This window comes from Aulostomus chinensis, chromosome 14, assembly GCF_037954235.1.
Source record: "Aulostomus chinensis isolate RoL2024-O1b breed Wild chromosome 14, RoL_Achi_v1.0, whole genome shotgun sequence".
NCBI classification, from domain to species: domain Eukaryota; kingdom Metazoa; phylum Chordata; class Actinopteri; order Syngnathiformes; family Aulostomidae; genus Aulostomus; species Aulostomus chinensis.
Genome location: NC_141333.1, coordinates 15,559,649 through 15,585,722, shown reverse-complemented (window position 1 = coordinate 15,585,722; position 26,074 = coordinate 15,559,649). Strand labels below are relative to the sequence as shown.

The window sequence follows — 26,074 nt, the reverse complement described above, 5'->3', positions numbered from 1 at the left end:
ACAGACAGAAAGTGAAGCCTGATTTTTTTGGTAACTCCAGACTTCTATTGGGTGCCTCTTGTACAGCTTTTTGTCTACAAGACTAAATTGAAGGTTACATAAATCCTTTTCATGAAAGACGCCCATCTACATCACAGATTATATAGATGACTATCACCGCGTCTCATCATGTAAACCCCGAGGATATGCTAACAACAACGGGGCATCCTCACCTACATTGACAGGATACACAAACACATTCATAGCATCCCCCAGAGGCAGAGGAAGCTACACTTTGCTTGTGATCTGGAGCTCTTAGTGGTACTAATCTAGTCAAGGTGCCATTAGCACCCCGGTCAGACAGCGATTAGGAAGCTGCTCAGCTGGCTGCTAGCCACTGGAGTACACTCTGATGCCGTACATGTGGATTTGAATTTGTGTGTTTAGATTATAGCCTCCAGAATTTTTTTTTTTTGAAGACCTGCAGTGCTACATCAATATAATTCAGGAAAGCGTGCAAGAGTGATGTTTTTAAATCAATTCAAAATAGACAACCAGTATGGTTAATACACCTTTTTTTAATTGCAGCACTTCTTTTGATTATTATAGATCACGATTCTCTATTTTGCAGTGTTTGTTTTCATGTCACTTCTAAATGAGAAACATTAAGTTCATCAGCAGCAACTTTAGTTCCAGTCTGACTTTTTTTCTGTTTTGTTTTATTTATCTTTGTAGTACATGGGCTGTATTGAAGTGTTGAAGTCAATGCGCTCCCTGGACTTCAACACCCGGACTCAGGTGACAAGGTAAGCCGCTAACTAACTGGTGTGAAAGTGGGGAGTCAGGAGAATTTGATCCAGCGCGATGAGCGTAATCATAATCATTCATGAGCACAGTAGGATTAACGATCAGCCGTTATGATGTCAAATTACATGCGGAGGTTTGTCACTTCTGGGCTGCTTCTTATAAATGTTGCTTTAGGTTTCCTGAGTTCTCAAACAGTTTCTGTGCACAGAGGCAGAAATACAATGTTGTGCTTAGCGAACACAGTGGGGTATGATGGGTAATGATGTGTTTTTGTACATAACTTCTCCTCAGGGTCTCAGTATTTGTCCATGTTGTGTTTTGTTTTGTTTTTTTGCCCTACACATGATGTTATTGTTATAAGAGCAGGTATCTTTGCCCTCTTCCTCATGGGAGACGTACACTCCCAACTCCCTCATGCTGTCTCCCTCCCTCCCTCCTTCACTGTCTCTCACCCTCATCTCTCTCCTCCACAATCGATTGGCAGTAATCTGAACCTACCAAGGCTTAAGTGAAGGGGGAGGAGGCAAGAGAGATGGAGTGATAGAAAGAGAGATCTATTATTGATGATGTTCACTAATGACTGTGGAGAGCTGCAGTGGTCCCCGTGAACGCTCCCCCGCTGGATAATGTCTGCAGCTGTAACTTCTTGAGGAAGATGAAGGGGAGGAGGAAGAGGAGGAGGAGGAGGAGGAGGGATGCTCAAAACAAAATAGTAAAGAAAAACATTAGCAAATGGAGAACCCATACTGAGTGTAGCATGACACCAGTTTAGTCATAGTTGTTGTGGTGAATCAGGATAAACAGATTTTTCCATCTTTGGAACTTGCTAATTGTTGTTGACTCTGTGGTGGATTTTTTAGAACACTTGCCTGCAGTAAAAGTCACTTTGTCCTTTCGTCATGTGGAGTTTCATCAGTGCTGCTTTAAAAATAATGATGGTGATAGAGTGAGGTGTGCATCCCTTGAGGATCAGGATCGGGGCATACCCATCTGTCCAACACTGCAAGAGATCAATAACTGACGGTTGCAATTAATTTAACATTTATTTTCTAGTGTGAACTGTTGCATAACACGTACTGCAGCTGCAACTTCAGAGCGATATTGTCGGCTTCTTAAAATAATCGCCTAAGTCATTTTTTTTTCAAGTTTTTCAGAAAACACAAAAAAACTGGAGACAAAACATCATAAGGAGTTGTTTTAGGCAAAAAAAAATTGTCAAAAATTACGTAAAAGGGTGACTATATTTAAGATCAAAGCCTTTAATATTCCGCCTTTTTTTTTTTAGGGTTGCTAACCTTTACGCTCATACAACAAATTACTCGGTTGTTGTCTGAATTTCAGAAATGTACTTTAGCCGCAGGATTCTCTCGCAACAATGCTTTCTGTGTTCATGGTGTTAAACAGCAGCACCAGTGATAATGACACGCAGTGGAAATACCTCAGCTGCAGACAGAAACAACGACAAACGCTCCTCCCTCTCCTCCTTCTTGCACGAGCATCAGCACGAGTCATTCCATGCTCATCATTGTTATTGTGGTGTTTTTCAAAAATCCCTGAGAAGACCTTTACTCTGGATGAGGTTCGGGATGATGCTTTTTAAATATTTACGAGCCACTTGATAGGGGGAGTTGGGAGCTGGGTTCTTGACTGCTGTCCCCACTGTCCCCTGGCTGTAAGAGAACGAACTCCAGCCTCAAACCAACATTATGTCTCACCCCCCGCCATCATTAGCTCACCATTTTAGTGATCCTGGGAGTTATCACCCCCCCCCCAACAAAGCTGTAGCTGCAAAATATGAATAATGATGCTATTAAAAAGCAGCAGATTGCAAAATTGATTCTACGTTTGAGTTAAAAGACTTTTCCTATAGGATCTGTCAATATCAGTTGTTTCCAGGGCTTATTTAGCACTGAACAGACCTGCTGGGAACCTATTCTCAACCTTTGAACTGTGATGGGTGTGTGACCTCTAACCCCCGGCCTGAGGGAGGGACCACAAACCTTCTGCTCATGTTTAACCTCAAGCTTTCTCATCATTGTGATTCAGCAATTTTGTGTAGCTACAGAAAAACAGCTTTAACTTGTGCGTTGTTGTCACAGGATTGTTAATATTTGAGTCATCTTAATATCCTCGTTGTACATTGATAAGCGGCCAGTGTTTCCCACAAGTCCGACCTTTCTTCATTCCTCTAATTAGGGAGGCCATCAACAGGCTGTGTGAAGCTGTGCCGGGTGGAAAGGGAGCGTGGAGAAAAAAGGTCAGTAGTAAAACCACATTTTTTTATCTGGAGTGTATGTTTCATTTAACTATTTTAGTCTAAATTCAGTTTACATGCTGTTTAAACCTCCCTGGAGAAATAGATGATTATTATTTACAATGCAGATCAGAACAATGGGTCCTACCCGTGATTTGAAATTCGCACACACCATCTTACAGACAGGAAGCAGAGCCTGGTAGCTGTTAAAAACTCCATGATCCTGATATTTACTGCTGCAAACACATGATCGCGTGAAGTTTTTTCTTAATTTTTTAGAAGTAAATGATAATCATTTACCAAAAAAACATAATAAACTAGCACCATGGGTGGGGGCTACAGGCTAAGTGAGGCAATAAGCATGGAAAAAGTCATGTTTTTCCTAAACATCTTGGTATCTTTTGGGTTTTTTTTTTTTTCCACGTGAAAGTTGGTCACCATTCACGTCAATTATTTGGGAGATTTTTTACATAGCAGATGTTTGAGGCAAGCAGAGACTTTGCTTCCTGTCTGTAAGACTAAATTAGAAAATGTGGTTGTATGCATTTGCAAAACGTTCATAGTGTCACAGTGACCGTTGACCACCAAAATCTTTTCAGTTCCTCCTCGAGTCCCACTCAGTGTTTGTTTCAAGCAGATGACAGTAAGTTCTGGAAAAGAACATATTTTTTGGCTCAGAAAGGTTCACGAATGAGGGCCGGTGGTCTCAAGTGAGTCTGGTAAAATAGTGTGTGTGATGTTGTTCATTGTTTTGACTGCATCTTGATGTCATAGGCCCTGAACAAGGCTCTTCAGTCCATCATGGGGAAGAGTAACCTGCGTTTCGCCGGCATGAGCATCGCTGTAAATATTTCCATAGACGGCCTCGGTCTGCTCATCCCTACCACACGACAGGTACAATGATGAAATTCCCTCGAAAGTGTACAGATATCCAATAACCAAAAGGAATGTTTCCTCTTGGAAAACAACTAAACAATCATATAAGCACGAGGAAACTTATTTTATCTTTCTTTTATAAAGATTTGATGACTCATCTGAAAGCTTAGTGAGTGTCCGACTCCATAAAGGGGTTATGAGTAGTTGTCATGACTAAAGCACATAACAATGTATGAAATGTGCATTTCATAAGAGTGGGTGTCACTGACTGAAATCCCGTGTGTGTGTATCATCACTGGGAATGACATCATTTCAACTATTAAGAATTGTTACTGTGGCAACCTTCATACTGTTGTCTGTATTTTACTGAGATGATCTTTACATTTCTGCATTCTTTTTCATATATGTTGTCTGTTTTCTCCACTTGTGTCTTCAGATGGTAGCGCACCATCCCATGCAGTCCATCTCGTTTGCCTCTGGCGGAGACACAGTGAGTGAAGCGTATTTCTCCCTGTCCTCCTCCATGTTCCTAGAATCTTGGCTGCCTGCGCTTAACTGACTGCATTGCAGTTTACTGGTTTCCAAACTGATGACCAATAATCAGTGACAGCTGTTACTGAATTGTACCCTTTTAATTTGTCGGGCTTAATTGCATTTCCTTCTTACATTTGCAGGACACGCCTGATTATGTTGCATATGTGGCTAAAGACCCAGTGAATCAGAGAGGTAAAGCTTCTTTGGAACATTGTTTTGTGTCTTGAACGGGGATTTTCTCTGGGATAACTCTGTCTTTACTCGTTAAGGAAGTTTCGCCCCTCTAACTGTTTTCTCTTTTGTAGCATGTCATATTCTGGAGTGCTCGGACGGTTTAGCCCAGAGTGTCATCAGTACCATCGGCCAAGCCTTCGAGCTGCAGTTCAAACAGTATCTACACAGCCCTCCGAAAACCATGGCGTCTATGGAGAGGTGATATAACGTGTTTGATGACTTGAAAATCTAAAAGTTGGGTGATGTTTTTGTTTATGGATGATAAAGATGTAAAAAAAAAAAAAAATTAAGTACAAACTAACAAAGTAGAATTTCAAGAGTATAAAAACAACACACAGAATCATCATACAGATCATGTTACTTCACCCAGAACGTGTCATTTGCCCTGCGGTGAGTCAGCGTTACTGTTGGTGTCTTGGAGGAATGTTCTCTCCTCTGCATGACACCTTCCTGACTCCAGAAGTCAGAAATTGTTAGTCACAATTTTTGTTTTTTCAGTTTGAATCTAATGAGCGGTTGTACCAAGACAGAATTGATTATTTAGTTTGTTTTCAGCTCGAATTAAAGTGTCTGTGGAGTATTGAGCATTAAAGTGGATAAAATAGACATTTGAAAGTTTTAACAGATATTTTGGACTTGTTATTAGTTGGTCTCCATTCGCTTCAGTTTAATGATACATAGCAGCCAGCTAAATCTTGGTGGCCAGGTGATGTGGAGGTCATTGGAATCACCCACTCACGATACTATCACTATACTCTGGCCACAATAGTAATACACTAATTCTGTTTTAATTGATATATTGATATATAAATCAATCTCAGATTCAGCTTGATACTGTATTTTTGTAATTGAAGAAGAAAAAATGCTTCTAAAAAGGTAAAAGGCATTAATGATGTTGTGAATTCATTATAAATCTTTTTGTAACGCAACTGCTGTAATAAAACTATTGATATTTGGCTCTAGTGTATAAATAATGTATGACAATTGGATGTACTCTTGTATATTGCAGTCAATATTTAGCTCCGTCCCTCAGGGAAATTATTGTATGTGTCTAAATTCTAAATACTCAATAGTTTGACACCATCCTGGCCAGGTATCCTACAGTCTGCTCCCACCTACCGTACAACCCTCGGATGGCATTCATTTCGATTGTTCTTACATGAACTCAAAACATATCTGATAATAATAATCACATACTCTCACTCCATCACCAACCCTTCAGGCGATACCCCTGCAGAACCAAGGAACTTCAGACTATTTCTATTGGTGGTTTCAAATGAAATGTCTTCCTGCTGACAGCAGTGGCTCCTCTACTGATCTATAGACATCCCCAGCATATTTATATAGATCTCTCTCGGATGTAGAGATGTCATCTAATCTGACCTTATCCCTTTGAGAACCCATATCTCCTCACACTATTATTATTTCACTATAACACTAAAAATAGCAATCATGAAATAATAATAGGAAATATCATTGAGGCTGATTTAGGGGCTTTTACTGTCTCTGTCTTCAGGTCCGTCAGGACAGAGGAGCCAATGTGGGGGGAGGTTGAAGATGACTTCTCTGAGCATGATTACTACAATAGCATCCCAGGGAAGGAACCTCCTGTGGGTGGAGTGGTGGACTCAAGACTCCATCCCAGTAAAGCTCTACTGGGTCACATCCACACTCAGCCACAGAGCAGGATAGCTGCACAGGTACACCTCTGAGAAGGATTTAGAAACAACAACAAGGTTAACTTAGAGTTGCCTCCACTGCCAAACACTGTACGTACACATAAATCTTTAGTGACACATAGCTCCCAGCTTCACTTTTTTAATCTGACTATGGATACGATGCTACAGCTGGATGTAAGCAAGTACCCTTAGCAGAGAAATACAGGCTAAACTAAACTGGTGATTGATATGTTTTGCTGCTCCCCCCCAGTATTGCTTACGTATAATTAAACTGCAGGAGAATTGATGTGTCTGCAGCATAATTGCTAAAGACAGGAGGTATGATTCCATAAAGAGCCTTGTTGGCTACATGGTTACCAACAATGTGAGGTTAAAAAAAACAACACTGCTCTCTCTCTCTCTCTCTCTCTATCTCTCTATCTATCTCTCTCTCTCTGTCTGCAAAGACGTCACAACAACATGGCGACATGCTGTAGTGTTTCAAATAGAGTGCCCCCAATGACATTATGTGTGGTCTAGAGATGAGAGAAATGTTTATTCAGGTAGCTATTCGTGTGTGTGTGTGTGTGTGTGTGTGTGTGTGTGTGTGTGTGTGTGTGTGTGTGTGTGTGTGTGTGTGTGTGTGTGTGTGTGTGTGTGTGTGTGTGTGTGTGTGTGTGCTTTATGGTGTTTACAGATGGGCTCCCAAGCAAGAAGAGAACCGGGATCTTACCCTACTGGTCAGCTCTGCTATGAACTTCACTGGGACACAGAGACAAACTGCAGCTCAGGTGAGACACCCTGTGGCCACACAGGGGATAACATCTTCAAAATAAAAGATACTAATTTTTTTGGCAACAGTTTATCTCTGATCATTTTTCTCATTTTTTTTTAAATCAGGAAAAATAAAAGACAGAATAAACTGAAGATTTCTGAAGCCTGAGTCATGTCATCACTGCTCTTTGAGAGAGACTTCCTTGTTCTCTAGCACAGACAGAAGCTGAGTGTTTCCCTGGATCGCCCTGATCAAATAAGGGTTCTTGTGATCTTTAATGAGCTTCCATATGATCTTTAATCAGGATCACCCTCCATATGACTGACATACTCTCGTGATACACATCGTTTCTCTTTTATCAGATGGAAACTTTGGTTGCCCTCAGTCTTTTGAGGATTGAAGTGGATTGATGTGATAATTACCATAATCAAAAAAATATTTTTGTTGAGAAATATGATGCAGTCTGCACATTTATTTCCACAATGCCTGGAATTGCCTTTTTTAGAATAATAGAGAAAACAATTCTATTTTGGTCAGACGAGTGAATCCAATGGACATTGTTATTTACAATACGCTCTCAGTCATACTAAAGTTCACCAGCTTATTTGTATGTGTGTGTGCGTATATATATATATATATATATATGTACGGTATATATATATACATATATATATATATATATATATATATATACACGCACACACATACAAATAAGCTGGTGAACTTTAGTATGACTGAGAGCGTATTGTAAATATATATATATATATATATATATATATATATATATATATATATATATATATATATATATATATATATATAAATTGGTTTAGAAATACAGACAGTGGTTCAGTGGTTAGAACTGTCCCCTCACAGCAAGAAGGTTCCTAGTTCAAGCCCCGGCTCGAGCACAGGATCTTCCTGTGTGAGTCTCCATGTTCTCCCTGTTCCTGTGTGGGTTCTCTCTGGTACTCCAGCTTCCTCCCACAGTCCAAAGACATCAAGAGGGGACGAGGCTGATTGATGCTCTAAATTGACTGTAGGTGTGACTGTGAGTGTGAATGGTTGTCTGTCTCTATGTGTTGGCCCTGTGATGGACTGGTGACCTGTCCAGGGTGAACCCCGCCTCTCGCCTGAAGGCTGCTGGGATAGGCTCCACCCCCCCCCCCCCCGCGACCCTTAACAGGAATAAACGGAAGAAGATGGATTAGAAATACTGGATTACTTAAATTCAACTTCCTCCACCAGAGGGGGCCAATAATTCATGACTACACATTACACATCAGTAGCTTTACTGATGGCTTAACTTTGTTACCACTTCCTGAGGGTTTTTTTTTTTTCTTCCCAATATCGATTAAATACCACATAATAGTTACAAATGGTTAGGTTTGATTTGTGGCATTTTAGCATTCGACACAGTTTCACATAAACATATAAACAAATTTACTTTAGTTTCATGCTTCACCACTGGAAGCAGTTCGAACACATAAGAAAAAACATCAACTTTGAGATGCAAAACTGAAGGCATCACCCTTTGACACTTGATAGTACTGAAGCAATTCAGTCGGTGGTGCCATAAAAATATCCAGCATCAACTCCCAATTAAAAGGGCTGTATTGATTTGTGTGTGTGTGTGTGTGTGTGTGTGTGTGTTTGTTTGTGGTCAGATGGATATCTGTGTGCTGATAGCCAGCCATCAAGCAGCAGAGACTATGAGGAGCATCAGTACGTCAACACCCAGAGTTTGGAAAACCTGAATTCTCTTGCTCAGGGGCCAGACGGGCATAGAGCGGCCCGGGGACCTGACAGTCCCAAGAAGGACCTCTTTGACATGAGTAAGTCATGAGATTTTGGATAAATCCGAGTCTGAGTTGCAACTTGATTGGACTGAGTTGCTGTCGGGTGTGAATACATAATGTGATTTTCTTTTACAGGAAACCAGATGTAAACAACTTTTCTGCAGTTCCATTATTCTATTAATAACTGTCTTTTTTAACATATTGCTCTTTGGTGCAGTAAAGGATGCTCTTTAAGCTCCAGATGCTTTTCATGATCCCCTGCAGGGCCATTTGAGGATGCCTTGAAGCTCCATGAAGCCAGTGGCGGGGCTGTTGGGACTGCTGCTGGGGGTTGTGTTGCTCAGGCAGAAGGTCTCGGTGTACGTGTGCTGGAAGACCAATGGCCCAGCCCCCCACGCCGGAGAGCCCCAGTGGCCCCTAATGAGGAGCAACTCCGCAGGGAGACCTGGTACCACAGTCGCATGAGTCGGCGAGATGCTGAGAAACTCTTGATCCGAGATGGAGACTTCCTGGTGCGGGAGAGCACAACCAACCCGGGACAGTATGTGCTGACAGGCATGCACTGTGGCCTGCCAAAACATCTGCTGCTGGTGGACCCAGAGGGAGTGGTGAGAAAAACACATTGACTCTTTCAAACATGACATATTATGACTTCTGGGACTTATCACATTGCTGATTTATTCTCTGTATTGATTTGCACAAGGCGGCACGGTGGTGCAGTGGTTAGCACTGTCACCTCACAGCAAGAAGGTTCCGGGTTCGAGTCCTGGCTCGAGCACGGAATCTTTCTGTGTGAGTCTCCATGTTCTCCCTGTTCCTGCGTGGGTTCTCTCTGGTACTCCAGCTTCCTCCCACAGTCCAAAGACATCAAGAGGGGACGAGGCTGATTGATACTCTAAATTGACTGTAGGTGTGACTGTGAGTGTGAATGGTTGTCTGTCTCTATGTGTTGGTCCTGTGATGGACTGGTGACCTGTCCAGAGTGAACCCCGCCTCTCACCTGAAGGCAGCTGGGAAAGGCTCCCTTAACAGGATAAGTGGTAGAAAATGGATGGATGATTTGCACTAATATATACTGAAAATTGATATGTTTTTTTAAGTTGATGCAGAATCACTTACACTCCATCTCTTGTGTTCTTCCATAAAGGTCCGGACCAAAGACATGTTATTTGAGAGCATTAGCCACCTTATCTCCTATCACCTGAAGAACGAGCTACCTATTGTAGCAGCCGAGAGCGAGCTCCACCTCAAACAGGTGGTGAGGAGGAAACAATGAGCCATCTGGCCCTGCATGGGACGGTAAGACAATCGTCTGTGTTGAATAGAATAGGAAAAGTAGATACTAAGGGATGCAGGGGATGAGTAGAAATCAAATCTTAACTAATGTGCGTATTTATAAAGACATGTATTCGTTTGTACTTCAATTTGGTTGCTCAACACGTTTTCATTCACTACATGTGAGCAAATAGAAATGTATGTTTAGCAGTGTTGACTTGAAGTCCTGTCAAAAGTAGTGCTGGACTCCATTACGATTTTAATTACATTGATCAATCATGACTCATGACAACTGCAAGATTAAGATACAGAAAAAATAAATGTGGTATTGAACCGAGGAACAGCATGAAATCCCTTTTGAGGAGTAGGTTTTTAAACAGCTCAACTTAGATGATTTCCAAAGCCGCTGAGTAAAAAAAAGTTGTCTAGTTTGAGGGTTGAATATGCAAATGATATTGTGTTGTGTTGGTTGACCGACAAATTATGAGTCTATGTGCGGCTGAAGAGAAACCTGTTGAAGTCTCAAATGTCCTCTTTCTTTACTGTGTGCCAAACGACAGAGGACATTCATCCCAGATTGGCAACAAAGGATATCACAGATGCATTCCTTCTAAAGACACCACAGAGAATGAAAGCTGCCTTTCAGGATCAACATAACTCCTCATCCTCATCTTCCCAGCATGTGGCTATCAAGCTAAAAACCAACCAGAACCCACCGTTTGACTCCTCTCTGAGTGGGTAAATGGTCTGAATTTAAAGAGGAAACTATGGAGGAGTTGACTTCAGAACATCACACAGGGCGTTCATGCACAGCGATGTCCCGTCCTGTGATGCTTGTCGTATACTTCAAGTCTACCAAGAACAAAACGGATGCAAGTACCATATAAAATTCAAGAGATGTCAGGTTCCGTACATAGAAGAAGTGGAAATACTGTGAGCATAAGTTGCAATTGTAAAAAGGACTCTCTCTTTGAGCTATTCATAATTATGAGATGGCACAATGGATACATGCTGCTGGAGAAGATTCAGCGCAAAAACTGCAAAATCAGTATTTTTATTTCTGCAGGATAACCAAATTTGTGTTAGGAACATAGAGGTGTTTTACACAGGACTATTTGTTGGGCATAACCTTCCTCGCTACAGTGAAGTTGTCTTATGTCTGCATGTAGGCAGCCACACATGCACACACACACACATACACACACCAGAAATATACATCCTTTCTGTTTTGTTTGCAAGGGCTGTAAGTAATGTGTGCATTAGAGACTCACATCTGTATTCAGACTCAGTATATCCACGCCTGTCGTCGCCCCCCCCCCCCCAACGTCAGTGCCTTACAGACAAGTGTTTGTGTCAGAGTGTATAAAATGCGCATCATATTGCAAAAGTTTTCTTGCAATGCCAATGAATAACTGAACAAACATCAGGATGATTAAGCTCTTAGACTCGTTAACAGGAACGTAAGCTGCTCTTGTTTTGAGGTGAATAATGTTATGTCATGATTGTCTTTGTGTGTGTGTGTGTGTGTGTGTGTGTTCAATCCCCGCCAAAAAGTTTTTTTTTTTCTTTTCTTAGAAATTAAATCATAGCTAGGGCTCCTCCTAGGTCACCTGATTCGAAGAACCAGGGCTACGGACATCACACGAAAGCCTTCCTTTGTCCCGGCTCAGGGAGACACACATCACAGTAAACTTTAATCTCTGTTCAGACCCTCCGCTGTTCATAGCTGCAGCTTCATGAATGAATGCACACAGATGAAGGGAGGTGAGGGATTCTTCAGATCTTTTTTTTTTTTTTTTTTTGCTTTCTCAGGAATTTCTTCAAATTTTTCTTTTAACCTTAAATGCTTTTTTTTTCTCAATAAAATGAACTTAAACAGGAGTTTATCTTGTATTGTTTGTGAGTCTTTTCATGTGCTAGCTTAAGTAGCAGCTTCACAGTGAGCTCAGCTGTTGGAGATTTTGTGTACGTGTTCCAAATTAAGACCTCCATCACCCAGAAATAGATGCGGGGGACAGTGTGGAGGTTGTCAACTGATTAGTTGTTAAAAACAACATACCATGAAGTTACAAAGTTTAAAAGAACAAGAACAGCAGAGGAGAAATTTCTTTTTCACTTTTATTATAAGAATATCGTTGTAAAATCCCTAGGCCCATTACATAATCAGTGCACCTGACTGCATCTTCTAAATAACTATATTCTTACTTCCAGAAACCTTTAGGACATACATTATCAGCTGCTGTCAGTTAAATATCAAGGCACTCCGCTGTTCGTTTTTTTTTTTTCACTGCTTGATTATCTCTCACTCCTTAAGGCTGTAGTATAGTTTCTTGTACGCATGCAGCTTGGGAACACAGTTGACTTGTATTTGGCTCTCCTGACGAGGTCTGGAGGATGTAGGAGCTGCTTCATGCTGACGACTTGCGCTTCCAGATGTTGCGAGATTCACTGTCCCTGCTGTGTCATCCTCAATATCTGGAGTAGCAGATGCTGCACCTCTTCGTCCATCCGACCCTGTCGGACGACAGACAACAATGTAACGTTTTGCTCTGTCATTGCATGAGCCTCATGACAGGCCCTCCAAACAGGTTGTTGGCTTCAAGGCAAAGACCAGATTTCTCAGCTATGACCCCTTAGCAACAGACATGCAGACTACGGTAACTGATAAAGAATCAAAGGGCAACCTCAGTCACCAAACCAGGAAGTGCTTTTGTTGATTTTGTGATCAGGCTGTCCAAATCTACCACACATCAGTGGTGAAACTCAGACGGACGTTATGTGCCAGTGGATTCTACATGTCTAACCTGAAGACAGACGTGGTTAACTTGAAGGTAGAGCTATAAAAAGAGTGAATACCGTCACAAGCTAACTCTGGCAGGCTGACGCAAGAGTCAAGTGTACCAGGACTGAAGAGTAACTGTACTAGACAGCCCACACCACTGCACCTTTAAAGGCTCAAAGTACACGAGCTTAGATAAGCTACTACTACCTCTCAACCCCTATTAGGTGGCAGGAAGTTACTGAAATTCCATCCACTTTCTGACCTTAAACCGCAGTTCAGCGGGAGTCTAGACAGTGAGGTGGGGACTGAGGAAGTGAGTGAGACAGATGCTCAGGATAACTGCCACATGCATATTCATTCATTCATGTAAATTCCCGGTGAAGTTATATGACAGATGTTTGTACTGAGTTGTGGTGCTGCAAGCTTGGCCTCCAGACATTTGTGTTATTTCAACTGACCTGTACAGCTGCCAGTAAATGGGAGCGATAAACAGCAACCACCTGCTTGTGCTTTCTTTCCCAATCCTGACGGAAAACAAAACAACAAGAGAAAATGATACAGTATTTGAGGAACAAAGATAAACCAAGACTTTTTAAACTTTCCAAACCTGGAGCTGCTGGTTGAGAATGCCGATCCTGTTCTGTAGTGCCACTTGCTGTCCAGGGTTACCGTGATGAGTGGATGAAGAGGAGGGAGAGGAAGAGGAGATGATGCCTAGAGGAGGTGACAGAGCTCCCAGCGCCTCCTTCAACCGGAACACCTCCTTAGAAAGCTCTGTTATCTACACAGAGGCAGATGTCAGTTAGGTCAGCTCTTATGCAAAGCTGCAGTCACCGTTGGAGTGATGATCTCCCACCTTGCGGTCCTTCTCCTTGACCAGGCCTTGAGATTCCTGGATGTCATTGTGGAGCTCCTGGATGTGGGATGATTGGGCCTTTAGCTCTGCCAGCTGCTGTTGCACTGTGGCTAGCTGGGACTCTGCAACTTGTCGCTCACTTTTGTTAAATAGAGCCTCCCTCTGCACCTGGAACACCTGGATCATCCCAGAATAGAAAAGAAACACAGTCTATGTTTGGCCCCTAAAATAACGAGACAGCCAGTCTACCTCTGAGTGATGCCGCCCCTACAAAATATAAAATTCGAATCAAACGTATATATTTTTTAAATCTTTATTCCCATAGTCATTGTTGTCTGAATTTTTTTCAAGTTTCAAGTCCCCTGCCAACAGTTTGTGATCCTCATTCTCCCACGAGAAGGGCAAGTAAATACTGTAAAGTAGAAAACTATTCATTTTCACTTTGTGAAGATAATGTTGCATCACCAAGAAGAACTTCTGTATGTAAAGAGCTAGCAGGTGTTTATGTCTTCAGTGTATAGCGGGACTAAAATTATAAATGCCACCAAACAGTCGGAGGGTAAAGGATATTTTGATGATCGTGACGAGCCTACAGCTTCGGTGCCTCAGTAAATACGAATGCAGAGAGATGAATGAAACAGTCGTGAATAATGTATGCAAGGGAAAGAGGCCCTCATGGAACAGGACTCTCTTTGTGGCAGACACAATAACATCTCGTGTGATTTTAGATGACATTATGAAGGACTGGAGAAAGCAGACACACCTCAGTGCAAGTCTTCTCGTGTTTGCGGGTGATATCGTTGAGACGGGCCGTCATGGCGTTGATCTCAGCTTGCATAGAGAGACGTAGAGCCTCGTGGTCCTCCTTGGAGATCAGACCCTGTTCGGCAGCCTTCTGGGACTTAAGCTCTCTCAGCTCCGTCTCCTTCTCGGCAAGAGCCTCCTGAGCTGCTGCTGCACGGCTCTCGCTGGCCTCCAGGGAGCGCTGGAGATCTGCCTGCAAAGTTAGAAGAAGCTGGACCTTTATGTGAAATTGATATTTTTATGCCTGGGACACATTACGCTTTAAGATTGTAGGATCAACTGAAAAGCTTTTAATAGTCAAAGGTCAAGGTCACTGTCGCCTCACATGAACGCGATGTTTTAAAAACACGTAAAAGAAATTCCTTCAAATATGATGAAACATCCAACAGAACTCAGAAGATGACCTGAAAACAGTTTTCTGGTCAAGCGTCAAATTCCCTGTGACAGGCACAAACACCATGATAGGCTTCAAACAGTAACATCTCAGTTACTGTATCTGGAGGTTTTAAATCAAGGTGCATGGTGCAGGAATTACTGAACAACTAATTGTGCCTCTGAACGTTCTTATTAGATGCCAATGTCAGCAAGATTATATGAGCGTGAACAGCATCATAAACACATTATTTTGATACATTATAAGACAGAAGACCCACTTGCACTGTAAAACCTTTACTGAGCTTTTTCGCTGTTATCTTAAGATTACTTTTCTACAATGCCTTCATCAGCACTTGAGTTAATTAATAAAAATAAAATATGTTAATTAAAATTCTGTTATCATACTTTATCATATGCTTTACTATGATTAATTCACGCTTAATATAAAGTACCTAATTTTAGAGTATTACCATCAAACTTTACATTGCATTATATATTATGTATATTGTGTATTTTTCTTGCCAAAGGAAGAGATTGCAACCTAAGAACCCCACTTCTCTGCTTCTTTTGATAATCCTCAGAAAAATATAGGACCTGACCAACTCACCTTGATGTTCTCGTGCTCCTCTTTGGGTATGGTCTCATGCATGGCCTGCAGTTTGGCCTCTAGTCCAGCAGCCTGCTCCTCAGCCTGGTGCCTGAGGGTCTTCTCCTCCTGGAGCTCCTGTAGGGTTTGAGCCAGCTGTTCTGATACAGCAGACAGTGATTCCTTGTGTCTTGACAGTGGTACCGCATCCTTCAGCTGCAGGGCGTCCTGTGCCCGGCTCTCCCGCTCAGCACACAGACAGTCCAGAGCCTGGGCTGCTTCCTCCCTGGCCACCTCCAGTTCTTCTCTCACCGCAGCAAGAGTACGTCTGGAGGGTTCTGATTTGACAAAAGCATAATCTTTCCAGAGCTGAATTAAAATTATATGATTTTTGTCATATATTCAGTGAAAATAAAGCTTCACACCTGATATGACCGAGACCTCCGAGCTCTCTGAGTGTTCCGCCTCCTCTTCCTCGTCCTCATCACGTGCAGGAGGCCTGAGTCTCTCCAGCTCTAGCAGAGCATCATTGAGCCTTCTTGCCACATCCGCTCTCTCTCTGGCCAGCTGTTCACACTGTAGACCCAGAGTCACCTGCACCTCCTCCATCTGTGAGCGGGGCACACACTTCCTCAGCTCCCCCTCCAGCTCTCCCACACGCTCTTGAAGCCGTCGGACTTGATCTCCATCTCCTGCTCCCTCCTTCCCTGATGACCTGCACTCTGCCAGGGCTGACTCCAACTCGGACACTTTTTTACGGAGGCACTCAACAGTTTCTGAATCTTCTCCTGCTTTGTCCCTCTCACTCTCTTCTTTCACTGTCTCTTTCTGGGCCAGAGCAGCTTGGAGTTCCTCTATTTTCTCTGTCAGCTGTTTGATTGTGTCACTGTCCTGGGAGCTTTCAGTCACCACCTCGCCCTGAATCTTAGCAAGCTCCTCCTCTAGTTCATTCACTCTCGCTCTCAGCTGCTGTGCCTCCTGGCTCAGACCCTCTTTGGCAGACCCGCCTTCTGCCCCAGCACCTGCCGCAGCAGAATCCCCAACACCACAGTCCACAGAAAGCACCCCAAGGCGCATCTGCTCCTTAAGCTCCTCTAGCTCAGATTGGGAAGTGGCCAACTGCTCCTCCAGCCCATGCAGCTTCTCCTTCAGAGCCTCCGTGCTCTCGGCATCAGCACATCCATTCACAGGTTTCTCTTCAGCACTGCAGATCAAAACCAGGACTATTAATCATAAGAAATCAATGAATAAAAAATCCACAAATCAAACGCACCTTGAGAATTAAACGCTGTGCAACTCAAGCCAGGAAAAAATCAAAATCAAAGCCAAACAAATTCATTTTATTACAATGAAACTGAACAAATTAGAGATGGTAACTGACATTAATAAATGATTAAATGTTCTCTCAGAATTGTGCAAAAACAATACCAACTACTTCACAATACATTTGCATGCTTTGATGATTTCATAGTAAAACAGATAAACAGGAAAGATGCTCAAACAGAGAAGATGTCATTTAATGTGAGTTTGACACCGCTGAGGTTTGAAGGCTGATTTTTGCATTGCTGCGCACATCTAACAATCAACACCCCATTTAATACAGGAGGATTCATGTGGCGTGAACCACTACTGGTAGATCAGTTGAATGATCAATAAATATCAATCTTACCCGTCTTCTACCAGGCTGGAAGCCTCCTCTGAAGCCTGAGCACGAGAGAAACGCTCCTGGAGGGCGTCAAACTCCCTCCTGATGGTCTCGTACTGAGCTAAAGGGACAAAATCTGGGCTGGCGCTCTGCATGTCTGTGTCGTCTTTCTCGAACATTTCCAGCATCTGTGAAAGCAACAGTGAGAGAGGCAGTAGCATTCAAAGTGTAGCGAGTCTACTTGAACTGTATTACGACTACACAAAAAGTTATCTTACAAAAATGCAGGCTTTTCTTTTTTTAAGTAGAGCAATATCCTGACATACCAACCATTGGTCGAGCTAACATTTCCCTACAATGCAACTCAGACCCTTCCTGTTTGGCAAATTCACACATATTTCACGGTTCCAGTTTGTAATTCAGGCTATTTGTCATACAGCTGAAGTCTCGCAGCCTGAGACAGAGTTATGTTCTCTTACTTGACAACACAAGCACACTAAACATCTGATACCACTAGAGGTCGGTAATGAAATTATATTTTCAATCCTAATTTTGTTTTTCAATAACAACAAAAACAAGATAACAAGATAAAGTGATCACTGGGTTGCTGTCTGCTTTGCAATGTGGCTCATGTTTTACTATCGAATAACCGGGAGAACATTTGGACAGTAAAAAAAGTGTTTGGAAACACTTTGGATTGACAAAGTTTGATGAAGAACACAATATTTCCAAAATCACTGACGAATTGTCTTTACACAGAGAAAAGCCACGCAGGCACAGGGAGAACATGACAACTCCACCTAGAGAAATACCGTGCCCGAAGCAGGGCTCGAACTCAGAACCTTCTTGCTGTGAGGCAACAGTGCTAACCACTGCACCGCTGTGCTGCCCCACCGTGCTGCTCCATGTTCCAACTTGGAAGGTAGAAATATGACGACTATCCACAATGAGAATTCAGGACACTTGCTAGGTGGTGTAAATACTGTTTGATTGGCCCTTTAATCCTGAGGTGTGAGCTCATGAGCTGATGCAGTGATAATAATAACAAAATATATATAAAAAGCTTTGATCGCAATGTAAATATGCTTGCAAAAAAAACTGCAATGTGAAACAACGGGACTAACTTCAACAGAGCAACCACCTGGTTTCACCTGGCAAGAGTGCCAGATCCCTGCGGCGGAAACCTGCCTGTAGTCTTGTTTACACTGCGGGGCCAGTCTGAAGGCCTTGGCCTGGATTACTGCTATTCATCCTTCAACTACCAAACAAACAACCACATCATGCATCTGTATACTTTCAACCAGCATGACCCAGTTGATGAGGAATGTCTACCAACTGCCCGGACGTCTGATGCAGCTTTGTTCTATTTATACCTGGTCTTACACAACTGCCTCAGAGCATTAGTGCACCAGAACGTGGCATCATAAAGTTAAAGTGGTCATGACTAATGTTCCCCTTGGGCACTTAGCTTCGACTGATACACACACTCTTCATCTTTTTGACTGGAAACCATTTAACTACTTATCCATCATGCGTGTGTTTGTCTTTTCTACGCATCTGTACAATCTCTGACCTTACCTGCACTTTGAGAGCAAGTTCAGAGTTCTGGGATTTAAGTTCCTCTATTTGTTTACGCAACTCGACCAAAGTTCCTGAATCTGAAGGGGCTGGAGAGGGGCTGGCTGAGTCTTCATCCCCTTGGGAGGTGGCGTAATCCTGGGCAGGAGAAACTCTGGAGCGCTTGGACAGCAGCTTCTCTAGAGGGAAGGTTCAAGAAAAACAACAGCAATATACAGTAATTCCTGACATATAACTGAAAACTCTTGAAAGTGAAAGATGCATGGATGGGTATGAAAGCGTCAAGGTTTTTTTTTCAAGGGCTAAGGAGTAGACTGCATACCTGGGAAGTCAAACATTTCATCCATGTCTTCAGAGTCACTGGCCCCAAGACCATGAACTGCCTTCAGCTCCTCGATCAGCTTGTCCCTCTCTTCCTCGGCTTGCTGCAGACGCTGCTTTAGCTGGGACAGCTAGAGAGCACGCACCCACACAAAACACAAACACATACAAACACACACACAACACATGTCTCCGATACAGATGCACAATGATAGCCCCACTGCATCGTGAACAAATAATAAAATCATGAATAAGAGGGGGAATGTGTGCTGGCTGCTGTGTGGTACCTCCTCTAAGGCAGAGAGGGCACTCTGCTGTTGCTGCTCCAAGGCTTTGATCTTCTGGAGCAGACGGCCTCTCTCCAGGCGCAGCCGTCGAATCTCCTCAAACACCTCCTCATCCTCCGACTTACACACACAACCACAATACTATATTAATAATCTATCTGTCATCTAAATAAATGTAACGTGAGAAGGGTGAAAAGCAATCGTGAATAATAATAAAGGCCAAAATGGAATTTATGACGCAAACCTGGGGTGACTGCTGTGCCTCTGGGGGGTGAGGAGAGGGAGACTGAGGGTGGGGCTCGGGGGACTGGGCAGGTGGAACAGGACTGCGGGGCAGTGGAGTCGGGGGCAAACACTGTATAGTCACAGAATAAAATTACACTAAATGAGTAACTACAGAAATTATACTGTAATCTTTGTAGATAATACCAGACCTTACAGAGATTACAACTCTATGAATTAATCTCTTGTTGTGAGCTGTCGCACTACAAAGGTCAATATTCCAAAACTAGGTCTCACAGCATAATTTTGAGATAAAAATGATGAAATGCAAACAAACTGATAAAATAAAATCGAGTGATGAAGCGGGAATTGCAGGAGGACAAAGATGGGGACCAATTACATCGGTGAATGTGAGGGAAAATTTGAAATGTAGTTTTCCATCAACTGTAATGTTTCTCATAATACCTGAAGGGGAGAGCGTGGGGGTGGAGGTGCTTTCCGTTTGCGGGGGGTAGTCCCCCCTTGAATTGATGAGGCGCCTGAGGGAACTTGAGGAGGCTGCGTGGGGGGGGGGGGGGGGGCGCAAAGTCAAACTCAACTTAAACAAGAAAATGGAAGAAACTGAAATAAGAAAAAGGGTCAGCACCAAAGCAGAATTGAAGCCAATAAAAAGAAGGCAGCACACGCACAAACAATGACCTCATAATTGAGAACATGCAGAATATGATCGGTCAGGGAGGGCTATGACCTCATTGACGGAGCGGGTGATGCAACACACACATTACCTCCTCGCCTGCGCCCTCAGAAACTATGTACGCAGAGGGAAAGAGACAGCAACACAGCAAGAGGTGCATGTTAACATGTGCACAGTAACTTTCATAACATGTAGTTCAGTGAGATTCATGTATGTACAATTATATCTGTCACGCATGTCTCGCAGCCACTTTTCTGACCAGTAACACATCTGTTTCTCATATATCAGTAAAGTCATAGTGGGGAGATAAAAGTGCAGCAAGCTTTTCATCTCTTCAAAATCACACCCAGCTGTCCCCTTATTCACTTCCTTCTGTTACAGTAATGACCTTGAGCAGACGTGAAAGGTTTTGAGCAGCAGAGCCACAAACGGAAGTCAGACACTGGATGTGATGACCCGCTGCTGCCATGTGGTTCATATGAAGTTGCCACATATGTTCCAGCTGATGGAAACCATCAGAAGATACGCACTGGTTTTGAAGGCCTCGCTTTTCTCCAAATGATAAAAAAGACCCGACATCGTACCTGGAGGTGCTCCGTTTTGCAACATTTGCAGGACGTGTTGGTTGCCTGTGCTGTAGTCGGCGGCTTTGTGTCCAAGGGCGTCAACCAGTTGTGTGTCGGCCCCGCCTCTCAGTAGAGCCGCCGCTGTCTCAACGCTGTCACTCTCACAGGCCAGCATCAATGCAGACCTGATTACGCATGGAACAGGAAGGAATAGAGTCAAGAAATACAGACGACAGGAATCACACATCGTAACAAATTCACAGTCTCAGAATGTTAAAGCTCATCAAATACTGTAAGAAAAAATAAACCGACATGAAAACAGTTTCAGCAGATTATATTCAAGAAAAGGATGCTTGGGACAATTTTCAAATATGAAATCCCCAGAGAATCACATCATTTCAGTGAACTGATGTCAATTGAGCAATAAGGTTTAGTTTCAAAACTGTCAAGTATCCTGCCAACATTACATATGTTAGTCATAGGGTTTTGATAACAACATTTAAGGGATCACGGCAAAAAAGATTCTTCATCTTTGTAACATCAATGTTAGCATTTGTTTTTACTGTCTAATATCAGCACAGGCAGAAATCCAGTACCAGCCAAACTGTAATTCCAATATGTGATGAGACAGAAGACGTGGTTGAAGAGGTGATAACTCTCTAAACGTCCTCTCAAAGAAGCTACTTGTGTGTCAAACTGAAAGCGACCGGTGCCTGCTGAAGGGTCCTGACCTGCATCCTACCAAATCTGTCGAAAATATTGGAAACACTCCCTGAAAACCCCTGACTGTTCTGACCCAAACAACCCCACTGCTGTGAAAATAATCATGTAGAAGGTGTTTGGCTCTTGCTTTAGTTCGTCCCATTGTCTGAAACTCCATCTGTCGAGGTTCCAGCAGCAGCTAAAATGAGACCGAATCCACCGGGCCTTTTACCAGCTGCACAGTCTTGTACCTTCCCTGGTTGTCCTGTATGTTTGCGTCGGTGCCTCGACCCAGCAGGAAGACACACAGCTCCACTCTGCTCATCTGGGCTGCCAGGATAAGGGGGGTGGCGCCGTCCTGGGAGAGACAAATCATGATCATCCAAATATCAGGCAGTAATAATATTATTTTTGTGTAGTAAATGACTTTGGGATTTTAGCATTCCTGTCAAGTGCAAATTAAGGTGCTGTTGCATTGTGTCCTCTTGAAATCGCTCACTCGCACGTGGTGAGAGAAGTGGAATGTTGAATGAGAGATCCAGCGTAAAACGACTTGTTTAACTGCCAAAGTAAAGGGAAAATAATAGCTTTAATTCCGCAAACATGGCTGCTAATGGTGGTGGAGTTTAGCCCCCTGACCGGACCTGGGCTCTCCTCACCGCAGGTAAGATGCACAACAAAGTTTGACATCTCCTTGAACCCCTTACAGTGGCTACTTGTGCACAATTACATCTATGAAAAACATGATTTAGTGAATAAAAATGGACAAAGTGGCCATTTTAGTTGCTTTGGTTTAAAACGGTTAGCTAGCTGGTAATTACTATAAGACGCGAAGAATGTAAAATAGTTTTGAGGGTCATAGCACACCTGCTAAATTGCTTCATAATCAGAATTTAATCAAATCAATCTGAAACTAGAAGACTGAGATGATAAAAATCCGACCTACCCCATCCTGGACATCAAGATCAGCTTTAAAGTCCCACAGGATCTCAGTGCAGGACAAGCAGCCAGCGACCGCTGCAAACATTGATCATGAAATTTGGCTGAATCTCTGTTTTTAAAATAATTATGTTGTATAGGCTCTATAGGATGAATACAAGTTCTACACAAATGTGTTACCTGCATGATGGAGGGGAGTCCGCCCAATGCTGTCAGTACAATCCACTGCTAATCTCTCCTGTAGGGAACACAAAGCAAAAAAACAAAACAAACAAACCTTAACTTTTGTAATTAGTTCAGTTCATTTGTATCTGCCAATCTTTTGATTGTAAAATGCTAATTCTTTTGACAGAGGTCAGTCACCTGTAAAAGTCTCTTTAAACACTCCAGCTGTCCATGTTTGGCAGCGAGGTGAAGGGCACTGAAACCTGGAGTTTGGAAACACACATTTCTAAATAACTCATAAGATTCTGCAGCTTTGTCTGGTAGGATTTATTAACTATGTACCGTACCAGCACCATCAGTGACGTTGAGGTCTGCTCCATGAGAGATGATCACCTCCAGACAATCAATGCGACCTCGAGATGCACAGAGATGAAACCTGCCAGGAGAACGACATCACACAGAATCATCATCACACGTGTCGTCAGACACCTGGCTTCTTAACAGACACGATATTGAATTTTTTTTTTTTTTTACAACCATCCATCCATCCATTTTCTCCCGCTTATTCCTGTTAAGGGTCGCAGGGGGGCTGGATTCTATCCCAGCAGCCTTCAGGCGAGAGGCTGGGTTCACCCTGGACAGGTCACCAGTCCATCGCAGGCCCAACACATAGAGACAGACAACCATTCACACTCACTGTCACACCTACGGTCAATTTAGAGTGTCCAATTCGCCTAGTCATCATTTGCATGTCTTTGGACGGTGGGAGGAAGCCGGAGTACCAGGAGAGAACATGCAGACTCTACACAGAAAGATCCTGTGCTGGAGCCGGGACTTGAACCCAGTACCTTCTTGCTGTGAGCCGACAGTGCCAACTTTATGAACTATCTATCAAAAATATTACATAAAGAAAAGGGGTAGCAAATGGGTTTGCAATGGCATAACCTAACAATTATTGACAGAATGAAATCAATGACCTCTAACAATTGAAATATTTCATGATCAACTTACGCTGACTTGCCCTCAGCGTCCAGCTTGGTGGGACAGAGACCTTTTTTGGCGATGAGGGCAGAGACCTTGTCTGGTTCATTCTGCTCCACGGCCTGGAGGAGCCTCTCATCACTCTTGCTCCAGTCCTGACTCTGCATGGGGTGGGGTGGGGGGTGGGGGTGGGGGGTGCATCAAATAAAGGTCACCACAAGGGAAACTGACACAGCTCTGAATATATCTATATAATGCACAATACATTGTATGGCTGAGAGAAATATAATACAACTAGGACAGGCAAAGTAAAGCGAGGATGTTTGAGAATAAGAAGAAGCTATTTTATATTTTACAAGGTACATAAAGGATTTAAACACGAATAAACTGTAAATAGTGAGATAAATCTGATCTGTTCCATTTGTCAGGATGACTACAGACATAGAAATGATACCTACTGGCAGCGGCAGCAGGCTGAGACAAGGACAGAAGCGCTTCATCAAGCTAAAAACAGGCTGCTGAGGATCCATATGGCTAGCAGAATTATCTCTCTCTCTCACACACACACACACACACACACACACACACACACACACAACTAAATACACCTACAGCGTTCCGAGCCACCACTGGCTTTCCTGCCACTTTCTTGCCTGACAGTGCACACCGCTGGCTGTCTACAGACGCACCAGATAGTCAGAAAGGTCAGAGGAGCATCACAGCAGAGATCTAGATGTGCTCTCCTTGAAATCCCACAGCTGATCTCTGTCCTTGTGCAGCGGTCCCCATCTGCCTCTTGCCCTACTTAGCTGTTAGCAGAGATATTACCAGTCTACACACACACACACACATACACACACACACACACACACTCACTCACTCTCCTCCTGCTTCTAACCTAGTCATTTCTATACCATCTTCTCCTCTGTAGCTGTCTCCTTCTTGTCTGTCCATGAGTTTTTGTCAGGTCCTGCACGGTGCCTGCAAGCAGCGTCATAGATCTGCTCCTCTGCAGCTACAGACCTGGGCCTGTGTGATGTGAGGACTCAGCAGAAAGTAGAGAAAGGAGCTGGCAGCGCCACGCTCTCTTCTGCCAGTTCACATGGTCTTTCATTAGTAAGAGGCCACACAGACAAACTTGGGTGTCATTTTAACATGTGTCGGAATTTTGGGATATAGGATTGATATCTATTTTTTCTTTAATATGTCTGTTGGATTATAATACTCCTTCATAAAGAAGAGCAACACTGTTAGCAGCCTGTAGCAATGATAACATGACCATGAAAGGATGGAGGCTGAGCTTTTATCTTCTTGAAAAGTGCTCCACAGCTGGCATGGAAGAAGTACACCAGGGCAACACCTGCTTCATACACACACACACACACACACACACACACACACACACACGTGCGTGCACGACTGCAATATCCTCTATTTCAGGGGTAGGGAACCATGTGCCATGGAGGGCCGTGTGTATGCAGGTTTTCCTTCCAACCCAACACTTTCACAGGTGATTCCACTGACTAACACTCTTCTGTGGCTGAAGGTGTGTTAATCAGTGGAATCACCTGGGAAAGTGTTGGGTTGGAAGGAAAACCTGCATACACATGGCCCTCCATGGCACATGGTTCCCTACCCGTGGTCTATAGTTTTGTGCAAAACAAAAGTTGCACATAAAGAGCACCACTTACCACTTAATAAAGCTCCAGAATGGCATTGTGATAACAGCAGGTTAGCAGGAGTTCTTGTATTGTGTGTGTTTGTGTGTATTCATGCACGTAGTGTGAATAATTGAATGCTACCTGAGATCTACACCGGCAGTCAGAAGACAGCCCTGCTCTCATGCTGCTGCTGTGACACTGAATCCCAGAGCCCCCCACTCTCTCTCTCTCACACACACACACACACACACACACACACACACACACACACACACACACACACACACACACACACGACCTATAAACTGTGCACTATATATTTCTTACCTCATTCTTTTTGAACTTTGCCTTCAGACTCTTCATGATGGGCTGGAGGAGACAGAAACACTGCAGTGAGTTAAGTACATAAACAGACCTGCTGTGTGTGTTGTTTATGTGTTATTATTCCTGTTCAAGCTCAGAAAATCAACCGGAAGCACGTTGACCAAAGCACTAACTGTTGGAGACGCATGCATAGCATACCTGTGGAGGACAGTCTTGTTCAGGTGAGTGTCTCCGCTGTCCCATCAGCCTCTTCTCTCAGCTGAATTCTCCAGTCACTGCTGCCGGGCTGACAGCCGCACAGGACCCGCCTGCAGTCACGAATAGACCAATCAGCAACGCGCAAAACACCGGATCAGCGTTTGATTGGCGATGATGAATGGCTCATGATGTGGAGC

At 43.3% G+C, this 26,074-nt stretch overlaps 2 protein-coding genes across 6 annotated transcripts in view; one reads left to right on the top strand and one right to left on the bottom strand.

The window, feature by feature from the left end:
• The window catches only part of shc2 (SHC (Src homology 2 domain containing) transforming protein 2), a 20,911-nt gene extending 8,252 nt beyond the window's left edge, over positions 1–12,659 (top strand). For all 5 annotated transcript variants that reach the window (XM_086223338.1, XM_086223341.1, XM_086223342.1 and 2 more), the window contains 12 exons: positions 715–785; positions 2,983–3,043; positions 3,815–3,934; positions 4,353–4,406; positions 4,591–4,642; positions 4,756–4,882; positions 6,201–6,384; positions 7,040–7,133; positions 8,785–8,952; positions 9,181–9,524; positions 10,064–10,215; positions 10,752–12,659. In XM_086223338.1, coding sequence (XP_086079464.1) covers positions 715–785; positions 2,983–3,043; positions 3,815–3,934; positions 4,353–4,406; positions 4,591–4,642; positions 4,756–4,882; positions 6,201–6,384; positions 7,040–7,133; positions 8,785–8,952; positions 9,181–9,524; positions 10,064–10,192 — 1,404 coding nt within the window. In that variant the 3' untranslated portion in view covers positions 10,193–10,215; positions 10,752–12,659. The remainder of the gene's footprint in view (positions 1–714; positions 786–2,982; positions 3,044–3,814; positions 3,935–4,352; positions 4,407–4,590; positions 4,643–4,755; positions 4,883–6,200; positions 6,385–7,039; positions 7,134–8,784; positions 8,953–9,180; positions 9,525–10,063; positions 10,216–10,751) is intronic.
• ankrd24 (ankyrin repeat domain 24) lies at positions 12,332–25,949 on the bottom strand. Its single transcript, XM_086223336.1, has 23 exons — positions 25,878–25,949; positions 25,683–25,724; positions 23,725–23,855; positions 23,061–23,149; positions 22,912–22,976; positions 22,729–22,786; positions 22,556–22,626; positions 21,861–21,967; positions 20,926–21,092; positions 20,433–20,455; positions 20,113–20,205; positions 19,670–19,780; positions 19,426–19,545; positions 19,140–19,269; positions 18,818–18,996; positions 17,264–17,427; positions 16,020–16,798; positions 15,616–15,932; positions 14,593–14,826; positions 13,830–14,006; positions 13,581–13,754; positions 13,432–13,497; positions 12,332–12,705 (listed from the first exon to the last, which is right to left on the bottom strand). The coding sequence occupies exons 1-23, from the start codon at positions 25,920–25,922 to the stop codon at positions 12,637–12,639; spliced, it is 3,411 nt and encodes a 1,136-aa protein (XP_086079462.1). The 5' UTR covers positions 25,923–25,949; the 3' UTR covers positions 12,332–12,636.
• Between the last annotated feature and the right edge of the window lie 125 nt (positions 25,950–26,074).